Source organism: Typopeltis vanoorti, chromosome 1 (genome assembly GCF_054136105.1).
Source record: "Typopeltis vanoorti isolate ZY-2024b chromosome 1, IOZ_Tvanoo_1.0, whole genome shotgun sequence".
Taxonomy (NCBI): Eukaryota; Metazoa; Arthropoda; class Arachnida; order Uropygi; family Thelyphonidae; genus Typopeltis; species Typopeltis vanoorti.
The window spans coordinates 52,560,232-52,587,030 of NC_143549.1; the positions used below are offsets into that span (position 1 = coordinate 52,560,232).

At 35.7% G+C, this 26,799-nt stretch overlaps 1 protein-coding gene across 4 annotated transcripts in view; it reads right to left on the reverse strand.

Moving 5' to 3' along the window:
• Positions 1-26,799, reverse strand: part of LOC150109973 (2-oxoglutarate and iron-dependent oxygenase domain-containing protein 2-like) — a 202,167-nt gene that overhangs the window by 20,899 nt on the left and 154,469 nt on the right. For all 4 annotated transcript variants that reach the window (XM_090397457.1, XM_090397437.1, XM_090397428.1 and 1 more), the window contains one exon: positions 3,881-4,206. In XM_090397457.1, the coding sequence (XP_090253583.1) occupies positions 3,881-4,206 (326 nt within the window). The remainder of the gene's footprint in view (positions 1-3,880; positions 4,207-26,799) is intronic.

The following is a 26,799-nucleotide window of genomic DNA, read 5'->3' on the forward strand; positions in this document are numbered from 1 at the left end:
ACCTTACACTCAAACACACTGACGTGGTCAGTTTTGATGTCTCCTCCTTATTCACAAATGTCCCACTGAAAGAATCCTTAGAGCTAATCCAAGCTAAATTTCCTCCCGATATCACAGCCCTATTTCAGTTCACAATGAACTCAGGCTATTTTGTTTGGCAAGGAAAATTCTACAAACAAATAGAGGGGATAGCCATGAGTTCTCCACTCTCCCCACCCTTGGCCAACTTTTATATGAAGACTTTTGAAGAGAAAGCCTTAAACTCTGCCCCCAAAAAAAACAACCATATGGCTTTGCTATGTTGATGATTTGTTCGCTATTTGGCCACATGGCTCCGATGCACTCCTCTCCTTCCTAACACACTTAAACAACCAACACCCCAGAATCAAGTTCACCCTGGAAGAAGAAAAAAACAACTGTCTTCCTTTCTTAGACACACTAGTCACCTGCCAGCCTGATGGAACCTTGGTTTTCTCAGTTTATAGAAAACCCACCCATAGAGGCAGATACATTCACCCCCCCACACACACACAACAATATGGAGTCATTAAGACACACTACACAACAGGGCTAAACTTATCTGTTCAAATGACAATGCCCTAACCACAGAATTAAACCATATTCTCAGCCAATGGCTATCCCCCCCCCAAAAAAAAAATTCAAAACATATTGAAACCAATATACCACAATCCCCCCTCCGCAATAAGGATTACTCTAAATCCATCACCATTCCCTATATTCGAGGCACCTCGGAAAAAATTACAAAAATCCTAAATAAACATGAGTTAACTTTTTGTTACAGACCTTATAAAAAATTGGCATCCCTTATCCGCTCCACTAAAGACCCCCCCCCCCCACCCTAGATCTACCTGGTGTATAGTTCCTTGCAGCTGTAAGCTGTCCTACTTTGGCCAAACAGGCAGGACAGCCAATATTGGAATTTCAGAACACAAGGACTACATCCGGTTTCACCAATACAGCCACTCTGGTCTTGCAGATCATGCGCTGGATTCCTGCCATAGAATACGGTGGAAAAAAAGTCACGATAACACTAATAAATTCAAATACGAAAGGCTTTTCATGGAATCAGCCTCAGCCCTAAGAAACAATCCAAACCTAAACAAATTTGGGAAACCTACATCAGAAGACCTTCAGCCCAATCAGCCAAGAATACCAGCACTGCACGCTAGGGGCGCCATCAGGACTTTTAGGAAAAAGAATAGCTTCCTGCTTCGTTCCTCATTTGCTGTGTGTGTTGTGCTTGTGTCTTATATTTAAGTTCTTGTGATAATGGCAACGTGACGTTGCCGATATATTGGAAGTGTATTAAAATTTATTTTAATGTATATTCTATTGTACGTTGTAATTTCCTTAAGCTATTTAGTAAGAAAAAATAACATATATTCAGTACTTTTTTTTTTTTTGCACCACACTGTAGTAAAGGTTCTAGTAGCAAGGCTATATGTTGGTCAGACATAACTGGTAATTAGTTTACGGAATTAACAACGCATATAAAGTATATTAATTAAAGGTAACTTTAATTTTAATTTCTATATTTCGGCAACGTCACATTGCCATCTTCAGGAACATAAAGATATGGTATGTGCATGCAGGCACTAACACAAAGCAAATGAGGAAGAAAGCAAGAAACTAATATTGTTCCTAAAGTCCTAATGGTGCCCTCTTGCAGGCTAATTTGGTAGTCTTGGCAGTTGGGCTGAAGTTCTCATAATGTAAGTCTCCCAAATTTGGGGTAGTTTCATGCACCCAAATTTGTTGAGGTTAGGAACGTTTTTTAGAGCTGCTGAAGATTCTTTGAATAATCTTTCGTATTTAAACTTGCTGCGATGAATTATTTTTGTTTTCTTCCAACGAATTTTATGGTGGGTATCTAAGGCATGGTCTGCCAGCCCAGAGCGGCTGGTGAAACCGGATGTAATCTTGGTGTTCTGAAATCCTGATATTTGTTGTTCTGCCTGTTTGGCCAAAGTAGGACAATTTGCAGCTGCAAGGGACCTGGTATACACCAGGTAGGTCTAGGGGAAGTGGTTGGTCTTTGGTAGAGCGGATAAGGGATGCCAACTTTTTATATGGTCTGTAACAGGAAGTAAGGTCATATTTTTTGAGGATATTGGTTATTTTCTCAGAGGTGCCCTGGATGTAGGGAATGGTGATAGACTTGGTGTAATCTTTATTGTGGAGGGGGGGAGGGGGGTTGTGGTTTACTGGTTTTAGTATTTTTTTAACCCCTAACCCCAAAAAAATCCAAAAAAAAATGTTAGTAAATGTAAAATTATGAACTTTGGTATGATGACATATCTGATGGCATATTACATAGGTGGATTATGATAGAAGAAACTGATCAGGCTTGGGATCATGGAGTTAACCCAGGAAGCTGAAATTTGGAAGATTTCTCAGAGGATAACTTCAATGCTGAAAGAAACACTGACATGTAAGAATAAGAAAGTCATTTTACCTCTTAGGCAAATCTGGTTTGTAGATTTGGTTTCTAAGGTGATGTAGATACAGTGGAGAAGGTACAAAGGAGAGTGTTAAAGATGATATCCAGCCTGTGGTATGTACATTATGAGGACTGGAAACAGGAGAAAGAGGGGTGATAGAATAGAGAGACCTTCAAGCTTTTGAAAGAGTCATATAGGATATCAGCAGGTGGAGAAAGGACATCCATGAAAACTAGGAATGACTGCAATCAAGAAAGGGAAAGGCTAGATTCTCAAAGAGTGAGTGTACATGATTGAAATGGCTTACCTTTGGAACTGGATTCTTGAATTCATTCTCACTACTAGTGTGTAACTGCCAGATGTTTGGGAAAGACAATGTACCATTAAGTGAAGCAACTTAATTAATACTTCCTATATTTGAATATTAAAAAATATTAAAACCAATTAACCACAACTCCCCCCCCCCTTCATAACAGAGATTACTCTATCACCATTCCTTATATCCAGGGTACTTCTGAAAAGCTAACAAAAATCCTAAAAAAATATGACCTGACAACTTGTTACAAACGATATAAAAAATTAGCATCTCTTATCTGCTCCACCAAAGACCAGCCACTTTCCCTAGACCTACCTGGAGTATACCAGGTGTCCTTTGTAGTTGCAAACTGTCCTACTACTGCCAAACAAGCAGGACAGGTAATATCAGGATATCTGAACATAAGGACCATATTCGGTTCCACCAATAATGCCACTCAGGACTTGCTGACCATGCTCTGGACACCAGCCACAAAATGCGCTGGAAGAAAGCCACTTTATTACACCACAGCAAGTATAAATATGAGTGATTATTCCTGGAATTAGCCTCAGCTCTAAGCCGCCCCCCCCCCCCCCCCCGCCAATTTGGATGCATGAGATTGCCCCAAATATGGGAAGCTGGCATTCTAAGAACATCAGCCCAAAAGCCAAGACAACCCAATTTAGCACACTAGGGGACACCTTTAGGACTCTAGCACCAACTCTGATTGTTTTCTTCAGACATATATATGTTTAGTGTTAGTACCTGCTTGCACATATCATTATTTTGTGTTCCCTGAAGATGGAGTAACATTACCGAAGTATTAATTAAAGTTTTTAATTAATATTTTAGTATACGTTGTCTTTCCCTAAAATCTGACAGTTATGTATTACCAACATATAAGTTTATCTACAAAAATTGCTAGTGTGTATATGAAATCAAGAAAAGGTATGATGCTGGTGTGAGTGATATTGGCTTCTCTCAATGTCCCTGGATGTCTCTGTTTATAATAACAATGTTTAGAACTTTAGTTATATATTCACAATAAATGCTACATTTGAAACAACAGAATTGAATCTAAAACAAGCATGTTATCTATATAAAAAAATTTCTACTAATTTACATTGCAAAACATGGGTTAAAGTTGACAGTATCAGCTGTAAATCCGTCACCATACTCTTCAGCAGGCACTAGATCTGGATATTTGTCACACATAGGACAGAGTGCATTCCTGACTGATGAAGATCTCATCCAAATAATCATATTATATCTTTCACCACTAGTCACTGGCAGTGCTCCATGAAAATGCTGACCCCGATGCAAAATTCCATATCCAATCTTGTGACAAAATTCAGAACAAGTTGCTTCACTTAATGGTACATTTCTCATATCTCCAAAATATAATTCTCCATGAGAAAAGTTTTTTCCTAAGCAAATGTTAAGGGTTACCTGTAATAAATCACATAAATTATAGACAGGTACTTGAATGAAATATGTTAGAGAGTAGTAGATCAAAGATACACACACACATATATATATATATTTTTACACATGTATTACCAAAAAGAAATGTGAAAACATTTGTATTTTAGAATTCACAATAATGTTGAAGAATAACTTTAATTTGTACTCTATGCTTCATCATCAATCTTTAGTCAGAATTAGACTTAAATTCAGAAAACTTAACAGTCCATTGTTATGAGAATTAGGGCATGCCTTATTTTCAAAGTTTAGTTGTTTTTTCTTATGAGGCACCCTTTATTTTATTATATATAATAAGTAGTAAAATTTTCAGTTAAAATTTTAACAAATTTATTAAATTTTGCATATTGAAAAAAGAATAATAAGTGAACTACAATGTGTATATTTGCAACGCAAACATGTTTTAACATGTCTATGCTTCAATTTAAGCCACTTTTTCTATACACATATTTGCATAATCTTTGTTAACAAAACATTAAAAGGTCTTGTCAGTTACATTGCAAAAAGGGCAAACACATCAACAAGCAGCATTGTTCACAGAAAACAAACAGAAATGTGGCCTATTGGACAGTTGTCAGCCAAATTGCCCAATGCAAAGCTCCCTTCCATAAAAGAAGTTGACATTATTTAATTACCTTTTTGTAAAAAAACAAGAGGGGCAACCCGTGTGAACACCTCGGTCAGGGCTGTCCAACCTTAGGTAATCTGAGGGCCGCATTTTAAAAAAAATATTTATCCAAGGGCTGCATCACAATGCATATCTAGTAATTTGGTGAGCACCAGTGACACAACCTTGATAACCGAACAAACGAACAACATTAATCGCATGCACACGCTCCCCGTGAGCACCTGGAGCATGCATGCATGTTGGAATAAAACAGTGTAAGAACAATTCTTTGACACATCTAATGTTTGAAAAACACGTAGGCATATAATGATGTAAAAACACCAAATAAAATTACCTACACTGAGATTATCGATTAGTGATAGAATTAAAATATCTAATACACATTTGATTCAAATTATTTTATTTTTTCGCTCATGAAAATCAAAACCCAAAGGCGGGCCGGATGCAGCCCGTGAGCAGTGCTTTGGACAGCCCTGACCTAGAGATGATCTAAGTTGAAAATGCATGTTGTGGACAAAGTTGAAGGCACATTTACAGAATGGGAAAATCTTGGAAAGAACAAGGTGGGTGAAGAATTCAAAAGTGTTAATGAAGAAGGATAATAAGTAGAAAGAAAGTCTCAAAAGATCTCTTTGATATAGACCCTGCCAATGAAACATGATCAAACTTCCAAAAGACAAAGAATTCCTGTTAGCACAGAAAGAAAAAGGTTGCAAAGGGAAAATGGGATGTATAAACAGGACATTTTATATCCTGTTTATACATCAATACATGTATAAACAGGATAAATTCATTCATTTTTATTTATTGTTTCTGAATTCAGAGCAATAAATTGCTCTGAATTTATTGCATTTGCTATTTTCAATGACAAAAGTTTCTTTTGCAATGAAGCAAAAAATTGTCAAAGTTTTGAAGAAGTCCAGAGAGTGGTGGATAACTGAAATGAATTGCCAGAAGTATCTGAGGGCTCTGACAGTGTATAAGTAGAGGTATTTGTGTTAATAATGGTTTAGTATTGATCTATAATGAGAATTTCTTCCGACTCCACGGAAATACCCATATAACAAAAATTCATCATTTCACTATTATGATTTCTTCTGATCCTTTTCGGTGACTAAATAAATCCACATTTGCCAATGCAGTATATCACTGTTGAGAATTTGATTACCGCACATTATGTTATATGCCGGCCTGGTTGGCTGAGTGGTTAGCGTATCCACTCTCCAGCCAAAAGGCTGCAGATTCGAATCCCGCCATGGGCATGGATGTTTGTGATTGTCTGTGAAAATAGTGGTGGTGGTCAGTGGTAGATGGCGCTGGTGTAGATGAAGGTAGTTGCAGTTAGTAGAGTGGTGGAGACGGAGAGGTAGAGCAGGTGCCCTCCCTTGATGAGTCCTTGGATTCCGTGGGGAGTGTTATGTAATGTAATAATAATATGTTTCTACAACTTTTTAAAGAGAATTACCTTTCGGTAATTTTCTTTAAAAAGTGTCTGTTCATAAGAACAGACATGTTTCAAGGCCACAGAATTACTATTTGGATATCGCTTGTGAGTTAAGAAGTATTATTCAGGAGACATTATTTAATGGAAGATCATAATGTAAATGGGTACCCATTCCTGCATAATTTAAATCTGAATTTATTCTGAGAAGCATATTTCATAAAAAATCTGGAGTCTGCTGGATGAATAAGTAAGTTCCCAAAGAAATGCACTGTAAGAAAGATACTCTGAAAAGAGTGTGTATATATATGTGTGTGTGTGTGTATTATGGGTCAAGTGACTAATACCTCATTATTCATAATGCCTGGCCATTATAAATAATGACTAAAATGGCATTATAAATATCAATTAATTTATTAGACCAGACATTATTAAATAAATCACTAAACAAACACAGGAATAATCACAGCAATAAGATTTAATAAGTAAATATTTCATCCTAAGTATCTTAGGACATTGTCAGTACAGTTAATTCAAACAATACTAGGAATAACATACAGTTAGGGTGCATGATTACAATGAAATCCCAATATGTATGCAGTAGCATGTTATAGAATTAAATTAAAATATATCTGGAGGAAAAAAAATATTACATTAAAATAAGATAACATATATAAAAATTATTTTACACAATTTTGTATGAGAATTTCCCATACTTTAGATTTGGTCTGTGAAGTAGGGCTTCAGTACTTTCTTTATATAAACGTTCATGTTTATATAAAGATCTATGTACAAGTTTCATCTTTTCACAATGGATCCTATGGTTTGAGTTTTCAACTCAGTGTTGTGCAAGGCCAGATTTCTGTGGTTTGATAAGACGGATATGGTCTTGAAGTTCCAAATGGTTTATGAACAGATCTGCCTGTCTGTCCATTGTAAGACAATTTACAGGAGCATGGAACCGCATATACATGCCAGGTTGCATCAGAGGTGAGAGTTCCTTAGGAGAAGGTAACAAGTTAGAGATCTAGTTGATTGGTTTGTAGGTAGTAGCAAGTTTGTATTTCTTCATAATTTTTGAAAGATGTTCGGAGATGCCTTTGACATAAGGTATGGGAATTCTATGGGCTTGTTCTTGTCTAGAATGATGTGTGGGGGAAGTGATGGTGATTTTTTGAGTTGTTTTAAGATTGTATCCATTTAGTATGGCTGTATTTTTGATTATTTCCAATTCTTGGTTTGGAGATTCTTCAGAGGAACAGAATCTGTGTGCTCTGGTTACTAATGATTTAATGATGACAAATTTTTGAGATGGATGATGAGCAGAAGAATTGTGAATGTCTTTCTCCATTTCTGTCTATCGGCTTGCGATAGACAGAAGTGGAGATGGAACCATCTTCTTTTCTTTGGATGTGTAAATCAAGAAAGGAGATACCATGTGGAGATTCTTTTTCAAGTGTAAATTTGATGCAAGGATGAAGGTTTTTTTTATCTAGAAACAGGTGTAGTTCTTATTCGGAATGACCCCCCCCCCCCCCCCCCAGACATCATCGACATAACAAAGCCAAATTTTTGGTTTGGGTTTAAACGTGAAAAATTTTTCTTCAAGGTATTCTAGAAACAGGTTTGCTAAGTTTGGTGATAAGGGAGACCCCATTGCTGTTCCTTCCTCTTGCTTGTAAATTTTTTCTTTACAAGTGAAGTAACCAGACAAAATAACAAATTTGAATAATTAGACAATATCAGTTTTATCAAACCATAGGATCCACTGGGAAAAGACCAAACTTCTACATAGATCTTTATATAAACATGAACGTTTATATAAAGAAAGTGCTGAAGCCCTACTTAACAGACCAAATCTAAACCGTAATGACATTCATGCTATTCCTAAAGTATGGAAAATTGTCATATAAAATTGTGTAAATTAATTTTTATATATGTTATCTTATTTTAATGTAATCTTTTTTTTTTCTTCTCCAGATATATTGAGATATAATCCCAATATGCGTGCAGTAGCATGCATATTGGGATTCCATTATAATCATGTGTCCTAACTATATGTTATTCCTAGTATTGTTTGAATTAACTGTACTGACGATGTCCTAAGATACTTGGGATGAAATATTTACTTATTAAAACTTATTACAGTGGTTATTATGTATTATGTTATTCCTAGTATTGTTTGAATTAACTGTACTGACGATGTCCTAAGATACTTGGGATGAAATATTTACTTATTAAAACTTATTACTGTGGTTATTATGTGTGTTAACAATAAAATTATTAAATAAAACTACATTCCCTTTGGGCAATCCGATTTGGAAAAAAAAAAAAAAAAAAACTCCTAACCTAACCTAACCCAACCTAAATTATGATCATCTCCCTTGTAATATTTTTATATTCTGTATTTAATTCCATTTCCATGTGGTTTCTGCTGCCATGGGCATTGTATAATATCTGAAATATTTCATCAGTGTGAACATAATTTTTAATTAAATTCTATATGCACATTACAATATCTCTATATGATTTTTATATCTGCACCCTTTCATTTTTTGACCCTTTCACTTTTTCTATCATTTTCAAATATACTGATTTTGTAAAAATTTGAGTGACCTGGGCAAAGCTTCCTTCACATCTCCTGACAAAAAGAAATCCAAAGAATATCCCCTCCCCTAAACCCCTATCACTTCTAATACTGCCAAAAAGAGGCAAAGTGATAAACTTTGCCTGACTAGATGATAGCAGTATTCACATTGAACTATCAGTGTGATAAATTATGATAAACAACATGAAATTTATTACAGTGTCCAATTTTGTTTGTCATTATTCATAATGGCTGGGCATTATAAATAATGCCTATTAATCATTTACTCCCTAATATATATATATATATATATATATATATATATATATATATATATATATATATATATATATATATATATATATATATACACTCTTTCCATAGTTATGTATATATCTGAACAATCAACTATTAAGTATGATGGATGGTAGCAACTAGCATTAACAAAATTGTTAATACTAATTGCTATATTAAAGATTATAATGCAAAATTCTAAGCTTTAATGAATTACAGCAAAAGACTGCTCAAAAAAAAAAGAAAATAATGACTGAAGTGAACAGAACACCTGACAGAGCAAGAGATGTTGTGGAAGAACAAGAGAATAAGTGAGTGGCATGAGTGAAGAGAATGAGATAAAAGGAACATAAGACAGACAGGAAAACAGGGGGTCACAGCAGGCAGGAAGATGCCATAAGAAGTGTAGTTGATGGTTTCAGGCAGTACCAGATTACCAAATAGGCAGAGTAGGCACTGGCATATGGGCCCCCACACCGTTCAGGGCCCTGTGACAATGATCAAAACCTTTGTGGGGGGGGCGAGATTTCGACTGCCTGGGGCCTCCACAGGGTTTAATCCGGTACTGGTTACAGGAGTAGATGTGAGTGTGCATGAAAGGATGAAGATAATCAAGTTTGTGGGGGTAAAATGTAGGTCTAGGGGAGAGTTGTAATATCACTGATAAAGAGGAATGGACAGGGTGGTGGGGGGGGGGGTAGAGGACTTACATCTGAGAAGTGAGGTCAGTAGGACTTAAAAGGAATGATGAAGAAAAACAGAAATGAGCCAGTGTGCAGGTTCAAATGCTAAACATATTCAAAAACAAGGGGAATGGAACTATAGCATTGATAGAGTTAATTTTTCCAAAAATTCCTGGAATAAGGGAGATATTGTTGAATGAGGATGACATTATGGCAGGAATAGAAATGAAGGGATATGCAGTCTTTTGTGAAGACAGACAGGTCAAAAAAGGGAGGATGTTACTGATAATAACAGAGGAGTTGAGACCATCCAGGATCGAGATGCAAGGGGAAAATAATAACAGTGGTTTTGAAGCAAAATGATGTGGATAGGATGAAATGTTTAGGCAATTTGATCTGGTTAATAAGAAAAGGTTGATCATTATGAGCAATTTCAATTATGGTAATATAGACTGGAATGAAGAAATAGTGCCTGAAAACCAAGGAGAATGAATTCTTGAGTTTTTGAGGGATGACTATTCTTAGCCAGTATGTAACAGACACTAAACAAGAATTGATGGTCTTGGATTTCATTATTTCATCAGAAGATATTTTTGTAAGTGAAGTGTCTAATTTTCTTCCAGTTGGTGAAAGTGACATTGAAGTGATCACTTGGGTGGTGGCTAGCCACATCAGGACTTTATGAGAAAGGATTATATGTGGAACTATAAGGTGGGTGATTATGAAAAACTCAGAAGACAGCTTGCAGTGATATCCTGGCATGAACAAATGATGCTTGGTCCTTATTCAGAAACTATCTGGCAGAGCCAGTGATTGATTGTATTCCAAAGGTCAGAAGATTAAATAAGGTAGGTGTAAAATGGATGACTGTAAAGGCGAAGCATGCAATCAGGGGAAAAAAAAAGGCTTTGTGGAGGCAATGAGTGGAAATGCGAAGAGAAAATAGTGACAGTGATTTTGATGTGAAGTGGAAGTGGTACCATAGAATGAAATGTGCAGTGGTTGCTATAGACCTGGATGTTATGTAAATCCTTTCCTTTAGTATTACAGTGATCAGCATTCATTTCAGTAATATTTTGGAGACTACAATCATGTTAGGAATAATTACTTTAATTTCCCCAACGTTTCAACCTTCATATTAAGGTATCTGGAGTGTACACACACACACATATATATACAAAGAAAAAGCTATGTTACATTTCAAACAATATGCCAAAAAAAAAGTGACAATGATTTGATCAATTGTTATTCCATGGGCCTGACCTCTAGTGGGAAAAAAAAAACTATTTATATATTCTATTCTATTTATAACATCATCAGAGAACAAATTCATATAGACAGCTGCCTAATCCATAATTTAACATGAGTGTTGTTCGAGTTAAGATCCTAGATTATTTACAGTCCTAATTATAATTAACTCTTAGACCAAAACATTATGTATGTGTAGAAATACACTTTTATTAATACAGACCAGTATTTTACAAATAAACATTTATTAAAACCTACCAGTTTCGCCAGCAAACTGTCTGGCTTTTTCAAGGTATTACGGAGATATGAAAGTAAATGCAAATTAAAAGGAACATAAAAAATGTTGTAAACCAAACTAGTATCTATGGTTACACGTTTCGCGTGACTGAGATGGCTTATTGTTCTTATTCATTATCACGCATGCGCGTTTGTTGTAGACTTGCAATGTGATTACTGGCCAGCTGCAGTTCAGATTGACTGAGAGAGAGGATCAAGTTTTTCCACGAACTGTTGAGAATTATACCCTGATTTCTGTTGAGGTTTCCGCGGGTTATTAGTACTATTGTGGCTTCCTTAAAAACACGATGCCTGTAGTCGTCATCGAGATATGGCATGGAGCTGTTTTGCCAATCTATCGTGTGGTTAGACGTGCAGAAATGATGTGCTAAGCCGGAAGAAATGCTTCTGTTGTGGTTTACGTCACCAACATGTTCTTTTTGTCTAATTTCTAAACTTCGTGAAGTTTGTCCAATGTAGGCAAGACCACAGGAGCAGGGAATGTAATATACTCCTGGATATTTGTAGAAAGGAACTTTATCTTTTGGAGATCCTAAAACTTGTCTGATGTTGGTGGTTGGTTTGAAGACCACTCTGATGTTGTTGGCTCTTAGTATTCTTGCTATTTGATAAGAAATTGACTTGATGAAAGATATCACTACAGTAGAAACGTGCTGATGGTGGGATTCTTCTTGTCTGGGGTTGTCATTGTATAGATATTTTTTGATGATGTTTTGAGGGTATCCATTTTGTGATAATGTGTTGGCTATTAGTGAGAGTTCATTCTGTGTATCCTCCTCTTCTGATATAAACTTTTTGGCTCTATGTTTCAACATGTGGATAATACTCAGTTTGTGTGACTTGTGATGGTTTGAAGTATAGTGAAGATATCTTCCAGTATCTGTGGGCTTTCTGTAAATGGATAATTTGACACTGTTAGGTTGTTTTTTTATCAAAATATCTAAAAAATGTAGTTGGTTGTTGTTTTCTACTTCCAGAGTGAATTTTATCTTGCTATGTATTGAGTTGATTTTATCCACAAACGATTTAAGGTTGTCTAAGCTGTCTTGCTATATGATGAATATATCATCCACATATCTCCACCATGTAGATGGTTTCGGAGAGATTGCAGAGAGAATTTCTTTTTCAAGTTTTTCCATGAAAAGGTCTGCACAAGATGGTGATAGTGGGCTTCCCATTGCTAGGCCTTCTAATTGTTGGTATATGGTGTTGTTAACTTTGAAGAAATTAGATTGAAGGCAGTGTCTAAACATCTGTGTGATGTCTAGAGGAAAGAGGTCTTGGATGATGTTTATTACCTCGTCTACTGGAACATTGGTAAAAAGGGATACAACATCTAGGCTGGCTAGCATGTCAGTTGGTGCAATCGTAATGGCTTGGAGTTTATTTACAAAATGTTGACTATTCTTGATATAGGATTCTGATGATCGTATTTTATTATTTAATAAGTGTGCAAGATGTTTTGCCAAAAAGTAGGTTGGTGATGATCTTCCATCAACTATTGGACGGAGAGGTATATCCTGTTTATGTATTTTAGGTGTTCCATATAGTCTTGGGGTGATAGGATGTGAGGATTTTAGTGTTCTCTTCACTTCTTCTGGCCAACTGTTACAATTTCTGATTAGTTGGTTTGTTTCATTATGATTTTTAATTGTGGGGTCTCTGTCTAGGATTTTATAAGTTGAGGTGTCTGATAGTAATACGTTTAACTTATCATAATAATCTTTAGAGTTGAGGATAACTGTAGAATTTCCTTTATCAGCTTTTGTAATAATGATATCTTTATTTTTCTTCAAGTTGAGAATTGCCTTTCTTTCATAAGGAGACATGTTGAGAACAGGTTGTTTTGCTTTGGCTAGGATTATTGTACTTTTGAATCTAATAGTGTCTGCAACGTTTTTTGGTAGTGGATATAGGCCTTTTTCAATTCCACACATAAAATCCATTTTAGGAATGTTTTTGGGTGTAATCGCGAAATTAAAACCTTTTTTTAGAATATCAGATTCATTTCTTGTGAGGTTATGATTTGACAAATTGAAAATCACTTTGTCATCTAGGAGATTGTTTTGTGTCCGATATTTTTTCTTGTAAAGTTCGTTGAATTTCCTAATTTGTTTATCCTTATAAAGTTTGAAAGTTTTTTCGTAATTGCGTTGTATCATTTGGTCTAGTTGATTCCATATGGTGTATTCTACGTTGTTGGAAATTTCATCAAATAACTTGCGGCAATTACTATCACTTTTATTAAGTTCGTATCTCGTGTGTTGTATCCTTTCTCTAACAAGCGCTAATGAAGTGCGAAGATAAATTTTTTTAGCTGATATAGAGTTGATATGACCTCTGATTATAAGGAACTTAGGAATTATGGAGAATTCCCTGCAATGTTTAAGGAACGTTAAGTGGTTCAAAAGTTTGGCTTTTCTGCATTTTTCTCTTTCCATACACCGATTACACCCGAAAACATTCCTAAAATGGATTTTATGTGTGGAATTGAAAAAGGCCTATATCCACTACCAAAAAACGTTGCAGACACTATTAGATTCAAAAGTACAATAATCCTAGCCAAAGCAAAACAACCTGTTCTCAACATGTCTCCTTATGAAAGAAAGGCAATTCTCAACTTGAAGAAAAATAAAGATATCATTATTACAAAAGCTGATAAAGGAAATTCTACAGTTATCCTCAACTCTAAAGATTATTATGATAAGTTAAACGTATTACTATCAGACACCTCAACTTATAAAATCCTAGACAGAGACCCCACAATTAAAAATCATAATGAAACAAACCAACTAATCAGAAATTGTAACAGTTGGCCAGAAGAAGTGAAGAGAACACTAAAATCCTCACATCCTATCACCCCAAGACTATATGGAACACCTAAAATACATAAACAGGATATACCTCTCCGTCCAATAGTTGATGGAAGATCATCACCAACCTACTTTTTGGCAAAACATCTTGCACACTTATTAAATAATAAAATACGATCATCAGAATCCTATATCAAGAATAGTCAACATTTTGTAAATAAACTCCAAGCCATTACGATTGCACCAACTGACATGCTAGCCAGCCTAGATGTTGTATCCCTTTTTACCAATGTTCCAGTAGACGAGGTAATAAACATCATCCAAGACCTCTTTCCTCTAGACATCACACAGATGTTTAGACACTGCCTTCAATCTAATTTCTTCAAAGTTAACAACACCATATACCAACAATTAGAAGGCCTAGCAATGGGAAGCCCACTATCACCATCTTGTGCAGACCTTTTCATGGAAAAACTTGAAAAAGAAATTCTCTCTGCAATCTCTCCGAAACCATCTACATGGTGGAGATATGTGGATGATATATTCATCATATGGCAAGACAGCTTAGACAACCTTAAATCGTTTGTGGATAAAATCAACTCAATACATAGCAAGATAAAATTCACTCTGGAAGTAGAAAACAACAACCAACTACATTTTTTAGATATTTTGATAAAAAAACAACCTAACAGTGTCAAATTATCCATTTACAGAAAGCCCACAGATACTGGAAGATATCTTCACTATACTTCAAACCATCACAAGTCACACAAACTGAGTATTATCCACATGTTGAAACATAGAGCCAAAAAGTTTATATCAGAAGAGGAGGATACACAGAATGAGCTCTCACTAATAGCCAACACATTATCACAAAATGGATACCCTCAAAACATCATCAAAAAATATCTATACAATGACAACCCCAGACAAGAAGAATCCCACCGTCAGCACGTTTCTACTGTAGTGATACCTTTCATCAAGTCAATTTCTTATCAAATAGCAAGAATACTAAGAGCCAACAACATCAGAGTGGTCTTCAAACCAACCACCAACATCAGACAAGTTTTAGGATCTCCAAAAGATAAAGTTCCTTTCTACAAATATCCAGGAGTATATTACATTCCCTGCTCCTGTGGTTGCCTACATTGGACAAACTTCACGAAGTTTAGAAATTAGACAAAAAGAACATGTTGGTGACGTAAACCACAACAGAAGCATTTCTTCCGGCTTAGCACATCATTTCTGCACGTCTAACCACACGATAGATTGGCAAAACAGCTCCATGCCATATCTCGATGACGACTACAGGCATCGTGTTTTTAAGGAAGCCACAATAGTACTAATAACCGGCGGAAACCTCAACAGAAATCAGGGTATAATTCTCAACAGTTCGTGGAAAAACTTGATCCTCTCTCTCAGTCAATCTGAACTGCAGCTGGCCAGTAATCACATTGCAAGTCTACAACAAACGCGCATGCGTGATAATGAATAAGAACAATAAGCCATCTCTGTCACGCGAAACGTGTAACCATAGATACTAGTTTGGTTTACAACGTTTTTTATGTTCCTTTTAATTTGCATTTACTTTCATATCTCCGTAATACCTTGAAAAAGCCAGACAGTTTGCTGGCGAAACTGGTAGGTTTTAATAAATGTTTATTTGTAAAATACTGGTCTGTATTAATAAAAGTGTATTTCTATCTATAAAAACGACCAAAAATGTATACCTTGAATTATGTATGTGTCTTGGAATTTTTAGACTACCATTATTGTTAAGATGAGAGTGACTGATAAGAATTTCACAGGCCTCCTTAAATTTACACTCATACTACATTTTGGTGTGATGTAAACAACGGGTGCCTTTCCAGTCAATTCCATGTAAAGTATTCAGGGCATGATCAGATAGCCCAGATTTACCATAGTCGTTAAATTTAATGTGCTGTTTATGTTCCTTTTTCTGAAAGGAATCGTGCATCATGTTTCAACTATATAGGGCAAATTACAGGAGCAATGAATATGGTATGCATCGAGGTGGGCTAGAGGAGGAAGTATATCCTTGGTTGAGTTGAATAAATTCTTTAATTTTGAAGGACGTTTAAAGGTGGCATTAAGGTTGTATTTCTGTAGTATTCTGTTTAATTTTTATGTTGTCCCTTTAATGTATGGAATGGCTACAGTTTTATGTGCGTGATCAAAATTTGGAGTATTGTGTTAACATCAAATTTTGTGCAAAAATCAGTAAAACTCTATTGAAATGTTGGAGCTTTTTGAAAGTGGCATAAGATATTCAAAGGTGGGTGAGAAGAAGTCAACGACCCTAGAAGTGGGTGCCAAAAACAAAAATGATGGAAGCAAATGTGAACAGAGTGCGAGATTTGGTATGGTCTGACAGACAATTAAGTGTGCGATTAATGGCTGGTGAATTGCAAATGAATTGAGAAACAGTCAGGGTAATTTTAACTGAAGAATTAGGTATGCGAAAGATTTCTGCAAACTTTGTGCCTTGAATCTTGATGGACGAACAGAAGCAGTGCTTCCAGTGCGATCCTGAAACAAAACACCAAAGCATGCAGTGGAAAACCCCCGAGTTCACCATGTCCGAAAATAGCACGCATGTTACGTTTGCAGTTCAAGACCATGCTGGTGTGTTTCTTTGATCACAAGGGGGATAGTCCACTATGAATTGAATTCATTGAACAGGGACAAATGGTCAACCAACAATGCTATTTAGAGGTGCTGAAAAGATTACGGGATTCTGTTTGGAGAAAACGACCTGAATTGTGGCCTGACAAGTGGATCATCCATTATGACAATGAGCTAAGCTATAGTGCGCTCACTGTGAGATTTTCAGCCAAAAATTCAATTGCTGAATTAGGCTTATTCTCCCAACTTAGCTAACTGTGATTTTTGGCTGTTTCCAAAATTAAAGACTGTGCTAAAAGAACGAAGATTTTCTGACATCACTGATATCCAGTATAATGTGATAAAGGAACTCAAGAGTATTCCTGAAAAAAGTTACAGGCCTGTTTCCAAAAATAGGAATACCATCTGCACCAGTGTATAAATGCACAAGAGGACTACTTTGAAGGTGACAGTAGCCACTAATGTATAGTTCCGAACATCGGTTTTTTACAGGTGCATTCCAGGAATTAAACTGTCGCACCTTGTATTTTATCAGCTATAGTATGGTGGTTGGAAGAAATTTTATGCCTTTATCAATATGGCAGTGGTGTTCAACCTTTTTAACTATGCAAGCTACTTTTCTATAAAAAGTTATTCGGCGATCAACTCTCTTATATAGATCACGTTCCTCCAACCTGATATCTGATTACGCACAAATAAACAACTAAAAAAAATACACAACTAAAAACTTTATTTGTGTATTTAAAAATTTATTTATCACTTTTAATTATTTTAATACAACAACAACAACAAAAAAAAAAAAAAAAAAAAAAAAAAAAAAAAAAAAAAAAAAAAAAAAAAATTGGAATAAAATATTTATTTCTCTATTTTGGAAAACCAAAGTTGGAAAAAACAACAGATTGATTACAAACTCACAAATTACAGGAAATGCTGGTTGATTAAAAAAAAAAAAGTTAATGTGAAATTTGGCATTGTTTGGACTTTGCAATATTTTCATAGTCAAGTTGATATGAAGAAGTGGCCAATCGCAGACAATTATCCAAATGATCATTTGTAATTTGGTTTTTAATTGATTTTTTATGACAGTCATACAGATAAAAAGCAGATTCTGACAAGTATATCCGAAACATGACAGAATTTTCGTGCAATGTCAGTTAACATTGGGAATTTTTCATTCGCATACTTCCAAATGACTTCATTGTTTATTGATTTTAAATGTAAACTATTCTGAATGTTTATTATCTCAAGTTCTACTTCAGCTTGGTTTATATCAAAAAGCCCACAAATTTTATTTGAAATTTCTGTGATGTTCAAGTTTTCTTGAAATGGATTAATGATAAAAGATACAATCATTTCAGTTTTATTAAAATCTTTAAATCTTGAATTTATTTCTTCCTCAACTAATTCTATTTCACGAATAAATTCTTTTAAATCATAGCGAAGCATTTCTTGATTTTGTTCAAAAAATTTTAATAAATATGGGAGATGTCTAAATTCGCGGTCATTTATATTTTACTTTAATAAAAGTAAGTATTGTTGGAAAGTTTTTATTGAACTTAACATGTCAATTAAATTTTTATCTCTACTTTGTAACTCTAAATTTAAATTGCTTAATTTTGTACAGAAATCTACTAAAAATGATAAGTGTAACAACTATCTTTTATCACTCAATTGTGGATAAATATCTCCTTTTTCATCAAGAAAAATTTTTATATCGTTAATTAATACAAGAAATCTTTCTAAAAATTGACTTCTGCTGAGCCAGCGAACATTATTGTACAACAGAAGTTCCCTATCATCATCTGCCTGTAATTTAAATAACCACCGTTGCAGGGTTTTTCCTTGAACTGAATTTACAATTTTAAATGTAATATCCAAAACATCTTTTGTGTTTAATCTTTTACTACACTACTTGTTGGTGAATAATACAGTTGTACGTTAAAAAATCTGGATATTTCTCATCGTTTTTTCATAATGAAATGAAGCCCGATTTATTACCTATCATTGCAGGAGCACCATCAGTAGTAATAGACACAAGTTTAAAAAGCGGAAGTTTGTGTTGTTTCACAAATTCATCAAATGCCGAAAAAATGTCTTCTCCCCTAGTCCTTCCCAATAATGGTATAATTTTCAAAAGTTCTTCTTTACTTGAATAATCTTAAAATATCATGCGAATAAATACCATTAACTGAGCAATATCAGTGAAGTCATTTGATTCATCAAATTGTAATGAAAACGCAACACACTGGTGAATGTCTGACATTAACCTGGCCTGGAAACTTTTCTCCAGCAATTGGAACTCGGAAATTTGAAACCTTATTTGCGGTCTAGAAGTAGTCTCTCTCTAGCGACGTCTCAACCGAGAAGCTCCTTTCTGGAAGTGGGAAACTCCTCTCTCAAGTAACGTGGATCCGGGCAGTCTCTCTGACAGCAACTCTGGACCAGGCGGCCTCCTCTCTGACAGCAATTCTGGAACCAGGACCCCCCCCCTTCTGCTTGCTTCAGTCCCTTTTTATTAGGCCTCCTCTGAGACCTCGCATGAAGTTTGGCAAACCCCCCCCCCCCAAAGAATCGGTATGAGTCTTTCATCTTAAGTTTCAAGTTTGGCATGCCTTTTGTTCTCCTCTGCTTTCTTTTGATTGTAAGTTGCCAGCCATCAGAAAGTTGTTTGAACTCTTTCTGTCTGACTTCGGAGATGTTTACACTTAGAGCCTGCAAGCCTTTCTCATACATACAAGTTTCAATAACAATCTTTCTAATGCTGCCATGTACAGCTTCGGCGACAAAAACATTGCCTTTGTTTTTAACACTCTAACATATTCTTATTGAAGCAGTATATATACAGTTTAGCTTCAAAAGAATTATTTACAAAAACATCTAATACAAACTATACCGAGACAAACAAAGTTTATTTTTTTACAATATTCACAATGGGACTTAACCTAAGTAAAACATCGATGTAACATGCTTTGGAATATTTAAGCTACAATCAAGTTTTTTCACTTTGCTTATAATCGTATTCAATCGGCTCACTGTTTGACTTCCACTGATCCAAATTAATTCATTTATCCGGACTTATAAGAAAATTACTGATTTGACAATTTTAACGAAAAATAAATAAACAATAGCAATACACTTAAAGCGAATTAAAAATAATACAAAATAATGATAAATAAAATATTATGTTTTCAGTTTTAATTAAATTTGTAAATAAGGAGGAACACACAAGAGATCGACCAAAAATCGCACCGCGATTGATGGGTTGAACACCCCTGCAATATGGTATATAAAATCCAATTTGTTTATGGCCCTGGGGGGCCACAGCAAAGTTTAAGCCTTTACTAAGTAGCAAGAGTTAATCACATGACTGTTCATCGAAGGCAGTTGGTTGCTCCTGTTATCACATTTCTAGTTGGCTGTTGTTATCCTCTCATGTTAGTAGCTGGCTGTTCTTGTTATCAGCCAGCTATTAACTTGTGGCTTGTGGTTGGCTATTTTTATTCAATGAAAAGAGATATAAATTTGTCCATTGGCTATTTAAATACTGCTGATCTTTAATTCTAAGAAATTTGGCTATAAGTTTTACTTTATTTGTTTCCTGGATACATTTAACCAAGCTGTCAGTAATCTTCTCAAAGATATCCCAAATATCTGGATTTAAGTAACTTAAAAGTTCTGATTTGAAATTTAGAACCTGATTTTGAGCAAATGATAAGTATTCTAAATCTGCTCTTTGAGCATCGCTTTCTCCATACGGTTATATATACATTCTCAGTGCCTTTGGCAAGGTGAATTTCCTTTTCAGCTTGATGCAGTTAAGAATAAGATTGCTGTCTCTACGACATTTTAAAAATGCCAGTCAATTAAGCAAAACAGAAAAATGTACCTTTAACTTACTGTTGTGATTGCACTGCATGTTAGGAATAATTACTTTAATTTCCTGATGTTTTGACCTTCATATTAAGATCATAATCTGGAGTATACATATATATCTACAAAAGACAAGCTATATTATATTTCAAACAGTATGCCAAAGTGACAATGATTTGAACAACCATTATTCTACTGGCCTGGCCTATTTGGTCTGCATTATTTTATTGAAATGTATGCTACATGAGTGCAAAAAGCAAGCAAGGAAAGTGACTTGCTTGGTAGGTTTCTTACTTGGCCAAAGATCAGAAATGTACTTTAAGTATATTTCTGATCTTTGGAATGTGGAGTATGACAGATTGAGAGAATACAAATTACAGAGCCTGGTGGATAGAAGGAGAAGGATATGATAAGGACATATAAGTTAGTAAGGGATAATTACCAAAATTAATGTGGGTGAGTTTTTCATAGAATGTCTGAAAGGCCAGGGCTGACAAGCAATCTGTTGCAGGATGGGCCCTTAGCCCAGATGGCAAACAACCTAAAAGATGCCCAAAAAGTGATGGATAGATAGCCTAAAAGAAGACTACTGATGCTGCAAACCAAATGAAATGGAGTTATTTCTTGCACCAAATGGGACATAATGCTAGGAAGAAGAAGTGATGAGTGATTGGAATGCACTGCCTGAAAGTGCGGTGAGTGCAAAGACAGTAAATGCATTTACGTCAGGGTAAGATGAGCTGTGTGCAAGGATTGGATCTCCTGCAATGAGTACCTTGACTTCATGAATGGCTGATGATGATCATGATATTATCTGAGATCTATATCGCTATAACAAATAGCCTGGCTCTATGAATTAGTGTTTTTTAGGATTCCATACTGTTGGGTTGGATGATGATGTGAGTGTAGATATCTTCCAGTGAATGTTCACTTGCTACAAACAGAAATAGATATCAAATCATATCTGAAGGCAAGAGACTAATGTGTCAAGAAAGGGCAGATAGGAAGATCTGCCTTGGAGATCATAAGAAATACATTAGCTACCATCATTAAAAATTCAGCACTAGAAGATCATGCTTTGGATTGCCTCTTTACACAGGATTAGGTGGACAATACCGATGTGCTATACAAAAGTTGTTACAGGTCAGGAGACAATTTTTACAGTAAGCCATGGCTATGAACCATTTTTCTAACTTTAACAAGCATGAAGCATTAATCTGCCAAAAATCTGGGAGAGTCATCTTAAGATCAACTTCAAAAACAACTACAATAACTTATTTTATACACCATTAGAGGACACCAAATTTGGATCTGTCATACAATTTGTTTTATGAGTTAGTAAAATACTGTTTTACTAACTCATTGTAACATGTAGACTGAATAAGTAGTTGTATTCTGAGAATGCTGGTTTCAAATTCCGAAAAATATAAGCTAGTCAATAAACAACTTTTTTATCATCTAGTGTTTCTGTTGTATGAGTGAAATAATTACGTGTAAGAAAACAAAGCAATATGTAAAATTGACTAAACAAGGATCATGGGAAGACTTCGGTAGGAGCATAAAAAACCCAGAAAAGAAGCAAAATATTCTGGAAGCTATTGAAAAAGCTAAGAATTAAAACGTTTACAGGAAATATACTGTAAATGAAGTCAGAGATCACACAGGTGATGTGATTACTGAAAACAAACAAACAAAAAAGAGAAGCAGATATTCTAGACTTGAAGCAATCACTTGAAAGAAATGAAACAAGCAGCAATAGCATAGTGATGGAAAACATTCAAGAGGAATGCAATCAGGAGCACATATCAATATTTGAGGTAGGAAATGGAAAGGCAGTTGAAGTAGATGATATTATTATTGTAATTATTAACAGCAGGGACGAATATTCAAGATGTGTGCTCATCCACTGAATAGCAATATCACCGACATTATATTTTTGCATTTATTCAGGTAAAGACTCTCCTAATTGTTTCCGGACTTCACGTGATTCCTAAAAGTAAACAGAATATACTAATATTTCATAAGGAGCACACTCTTCGATGCATAAACATTGTATCACATTCATGTTAATAGCCCGGATGGGCGTTCAAAATATGTACACCTTTGAGCCCTTTAAAAGATGTACAGATGGTGTAGTGGGTCAAATTCTTAGAGCTCTAGTAGATATAAATGCTCAGAAGCTGAGCTCTGAGACAATAGCACCTAGAGGCTGTGATTGGTTATTGTGTCAACTAATCCAATTGAATGTTGTCATTTGTCATGAGTTGCTGTTTTTGTTTTTGGAGTTTCATCTGTTTTGCATGTGTGAAGTGGGAACTGACACAGTAGGCAAGTGTTTATATATAATTTTCGATAAATTTATAACTTTTTTTACCCATATTTACCACGGAAAAGTGTATTGTAGTCGAAGGAGGTAAACCTCATCGTCCTCTTCCAAATTTTACACCTTTCAGTAATTCAAATATACCACCAAATATTGCATTCTCCTTCATAATTGTTTTCTAATATACAGTATCTTACAACAAACACATTGTCTCCCACTCTGTGCAGATTTGGTTACAATTAATTAAAGTATTCAAAGTTATCATACAATTAATTGCATTAGACCAATTAAGATGAGCACCGATGTGCTATACACTCTCAAAACTTTCATACACTGATAAAAATACAATCATACAGTCAAACTGATGTGAATTTTGTAGCGAAGGTTGCATAAGCCATGACAGCACACCAAACTGAAATGGGCACACAATGCCATTGATTAACAGACCTCCATGGAGTCAAGAAACTAATTGTGGGAGGTCCCACTCTCACATGCACAGCTCATTATACCTTGACTTAAATGCATTCACTGTCTCTGCACTCACGACACTCTCAGGCAATGCGTTCCAATCACCTACCACTCTTCATGCAAAAAATCTACCCCTCATCCCCTTACTCACACCCACCTTAAGCAGGTTCCAAGGAATGGCCTCTTGTTCTCCCCTATCTGCAGATATTCTATGAAAAATCCATACTAATCTGGTAATTACCTCTTAACCAACTTATACATCACAATCATGTCTCTGCTCTTCATTCTATCAACTAGGCTCTGTAATTTTCATTCTCTCAATCTGTCCTCATATTCCACATCCTAGTGAACAGAAATCAACTTAGTCAATCGTCTCTGAACCCTCTCCAACATTTCATCATCATTCAAAGCCTGGTGACCAAATCTGTGCAGAATAATTCATATGTGACCTAATCAAAGCCTTGTACAATGGAATCAAAACATCTTTACTTCTACACATGAGTGTTCTCTGCATCATTCCCATAATCTGCAGTGTTTTCCTCACAATTTTAGCAAAATGTCCATGAAATTTCAAGTCCCTCTCCACGACAACACCCGAAATCCTTCATTTCTTCCACCTCCTCTAAAATATCCCACCAATCCTATACTCTGCACCCCATCTTTGCTTCCCAAATTTTTAAACTTTACACTATGTAATGAACTGACATCCCCACATACTCGCCAATTCAGACAGTCTATTTAGATACTCTTGCAAACCCTACACCATCTGCTCCACTTCTCATAACTTTCCCCAACTTTGTATCATCTGCAAACAACTGTATATCACCATTTAAGCCTTTTCCAATGTTATTTACATAGACCTCTGAGAAATGCCACTAGTGACTTTCCTCTTCTGGAATATCCCCCCCCCCATACATGACCTGCTAATATCAATCAGACACCTAGTCTTCAATCCAATGCAATAATTTATTACCCAACCCCATCTGTTCTACTAGTTTATCATGTGGCAATCTATCAAAAACTTTTGCAAAATCTAAATATACTACTGCATGTGCATCTCCATTGTCCAATGTATTTGTCACCTTGCTATAATAAGGAAGCAGATTGCTAAAACACGATCTTCCTTTAGTAAACCCATGCCATCCATTAAAGAGAATTCTACTGCTGTCCACTTAGTTCTGAATCCTTGTCCTCACTAACTTCTCCAACACCTAGATCACAACTGCATACAAGCAGATTGGCCTATAATTCAAAGGCGTAGTCTTATCGCCCCTTTATGAAGTGAAACAATTCTGCCCTCATTCAACTCCATTGGGATGGAGCCAATTTAAAACTCATGTTAAAAAATATGTGTTAACTCCCTGGAACATTCCTTCAAGACATGCGGTGATATATCATCAAGTCCCATGACCTTGTTGATATCAAGTTTACTCAACTCCTCATATGCCTCCTGCTCATTAGTGGTTCCTTTCCAATCCCACTGCTCTCAAGTTCTGCATTATGTTATAATCACAAGATGGAATACTTGAAAGAGCTGCTCATTAATAACCTCTACTATATGGCAAGTAAGAGGAAGAATGACTATAGACAATTAACTCTAATGAGTGTTGATGGTCATTAGGTGATAGAAGCAGATAAATAGTTGAGGTTACTGAGCAACCCACTTTGCAAGGATATATATCATTCTAGTGAGTTTACTGCTTTAACATATGTGACAGACACTAATGAGGGAACAGAGGTGGATGAATTGGAGGTTCTTAGGATATATCAGACTCGCAATGTAAATACAGCTGAGGGATTAGATGGGATATCAGCTTGGGTTTTGTGAGAATGTGCAATGCAACTAGCAATGCCTCTTCTGACTAGGCTCTTTAATTTAAGTCTCAGCTCTGGCAGAGTTTCAAGGGAGTGGAAAGAGGGAAAAATAATTCCATTACATAAGGGAGGTTCTAAGACTGTAGTAGCAAATCATAGACCAATCAGTATCTCAGGTGTTGTGGTAAAAGTACCACTAATGTACTAAAGTACTAGATACTAATGTATCTAGTACTTTTTCTAGTAAAAGTACTAGAAAAAGTGGTCAAAAAGAGAATTCAAGAATGGGTGGATAAAAATATGATACTGTATGAGAGATAACTCACATTGATCATGAATACATTAGTCATGAATACATCCCAGTCATATGCTGGTCCTGAGCCCGGATAAAATTGGGAGGGGAGAAGCAATGGTGAACTACCCTGTAAAAATCTCACAGGGAATGTTTGTGGCAAAGCCTCCAAAGTTGCCTAAGGTCGGTAACAACTGAAGAGATAAATCATCATCATGAGGGGCAACATTGTAAAGGGTCGATGATTCTACTGGATTTTGCAAAGGTATTTGACAGAATACCACATGGAACTCTGTTACAAAAATTAGAACAAACGGAGATGCATGACACAGGTTAAATGGATAAGAGGGTGGCTGCTGGACAGATAGCAAAAAGTGGTATATGGAGGGTAGAATCAAGGCGAAAACAGGTGACTACTGGTGTATACCTTAAGGTTTGACGCTGGGACTATTGCTGTTTAATTTGTACATAAATTATATAGGAAATAAACTGAAAGGAAATATTCAATTGTTTGCTGATGATGCAAAATTAGGTCGAGTAATAGTTAATCAAGGCAATGTGGAGAGCTTGCAGGATAATTTAAATAGGCTGTTAGTATGGGCAAAAGTTAATGGTGTCCATTTAATGTGGAGAAATGTAAAGTTATACATTTTGAGAAAAATAGATTACAAGCAGTGAATTACATTGATGGCACTGTACTCCAAGAAATAGATGAAGCTAGAGATTTAGGGGTGGAGGCAGAAAGAGAATTAAAGTTTAGAGGCCATATTGCTAAGGTAGCAGCCCACAAGATTACTTGGCTATTGAAGACCACATTAACAAGTAGAGATAACCAAGTTGTTATTCCTCTTTATAAGGCTGTGATACATGGATTACTGTGCTCAAGTCAGGTTTCTTGGAGATGAGGAAGCAGTGGGGAAGATTCAAAGGCAAGTTAACAAGATGGTGAGTGGTCTGTGGAATGTTCTCTATGAGGACATTCCACAGACCGCATTTAAAGAAACATTACTTAAAAGATTTTATAGGATTGATGCAGGGGAAATGTTTCGACACTTGGCTACAGGGGCCAGAACAAGTGGTCATCCCTGAAAGTTGAATAAAGGTGTGGTTAGTATTAGTGTGAGGACTAGATTTTTTGCTTGAAGAGTTGTGAAT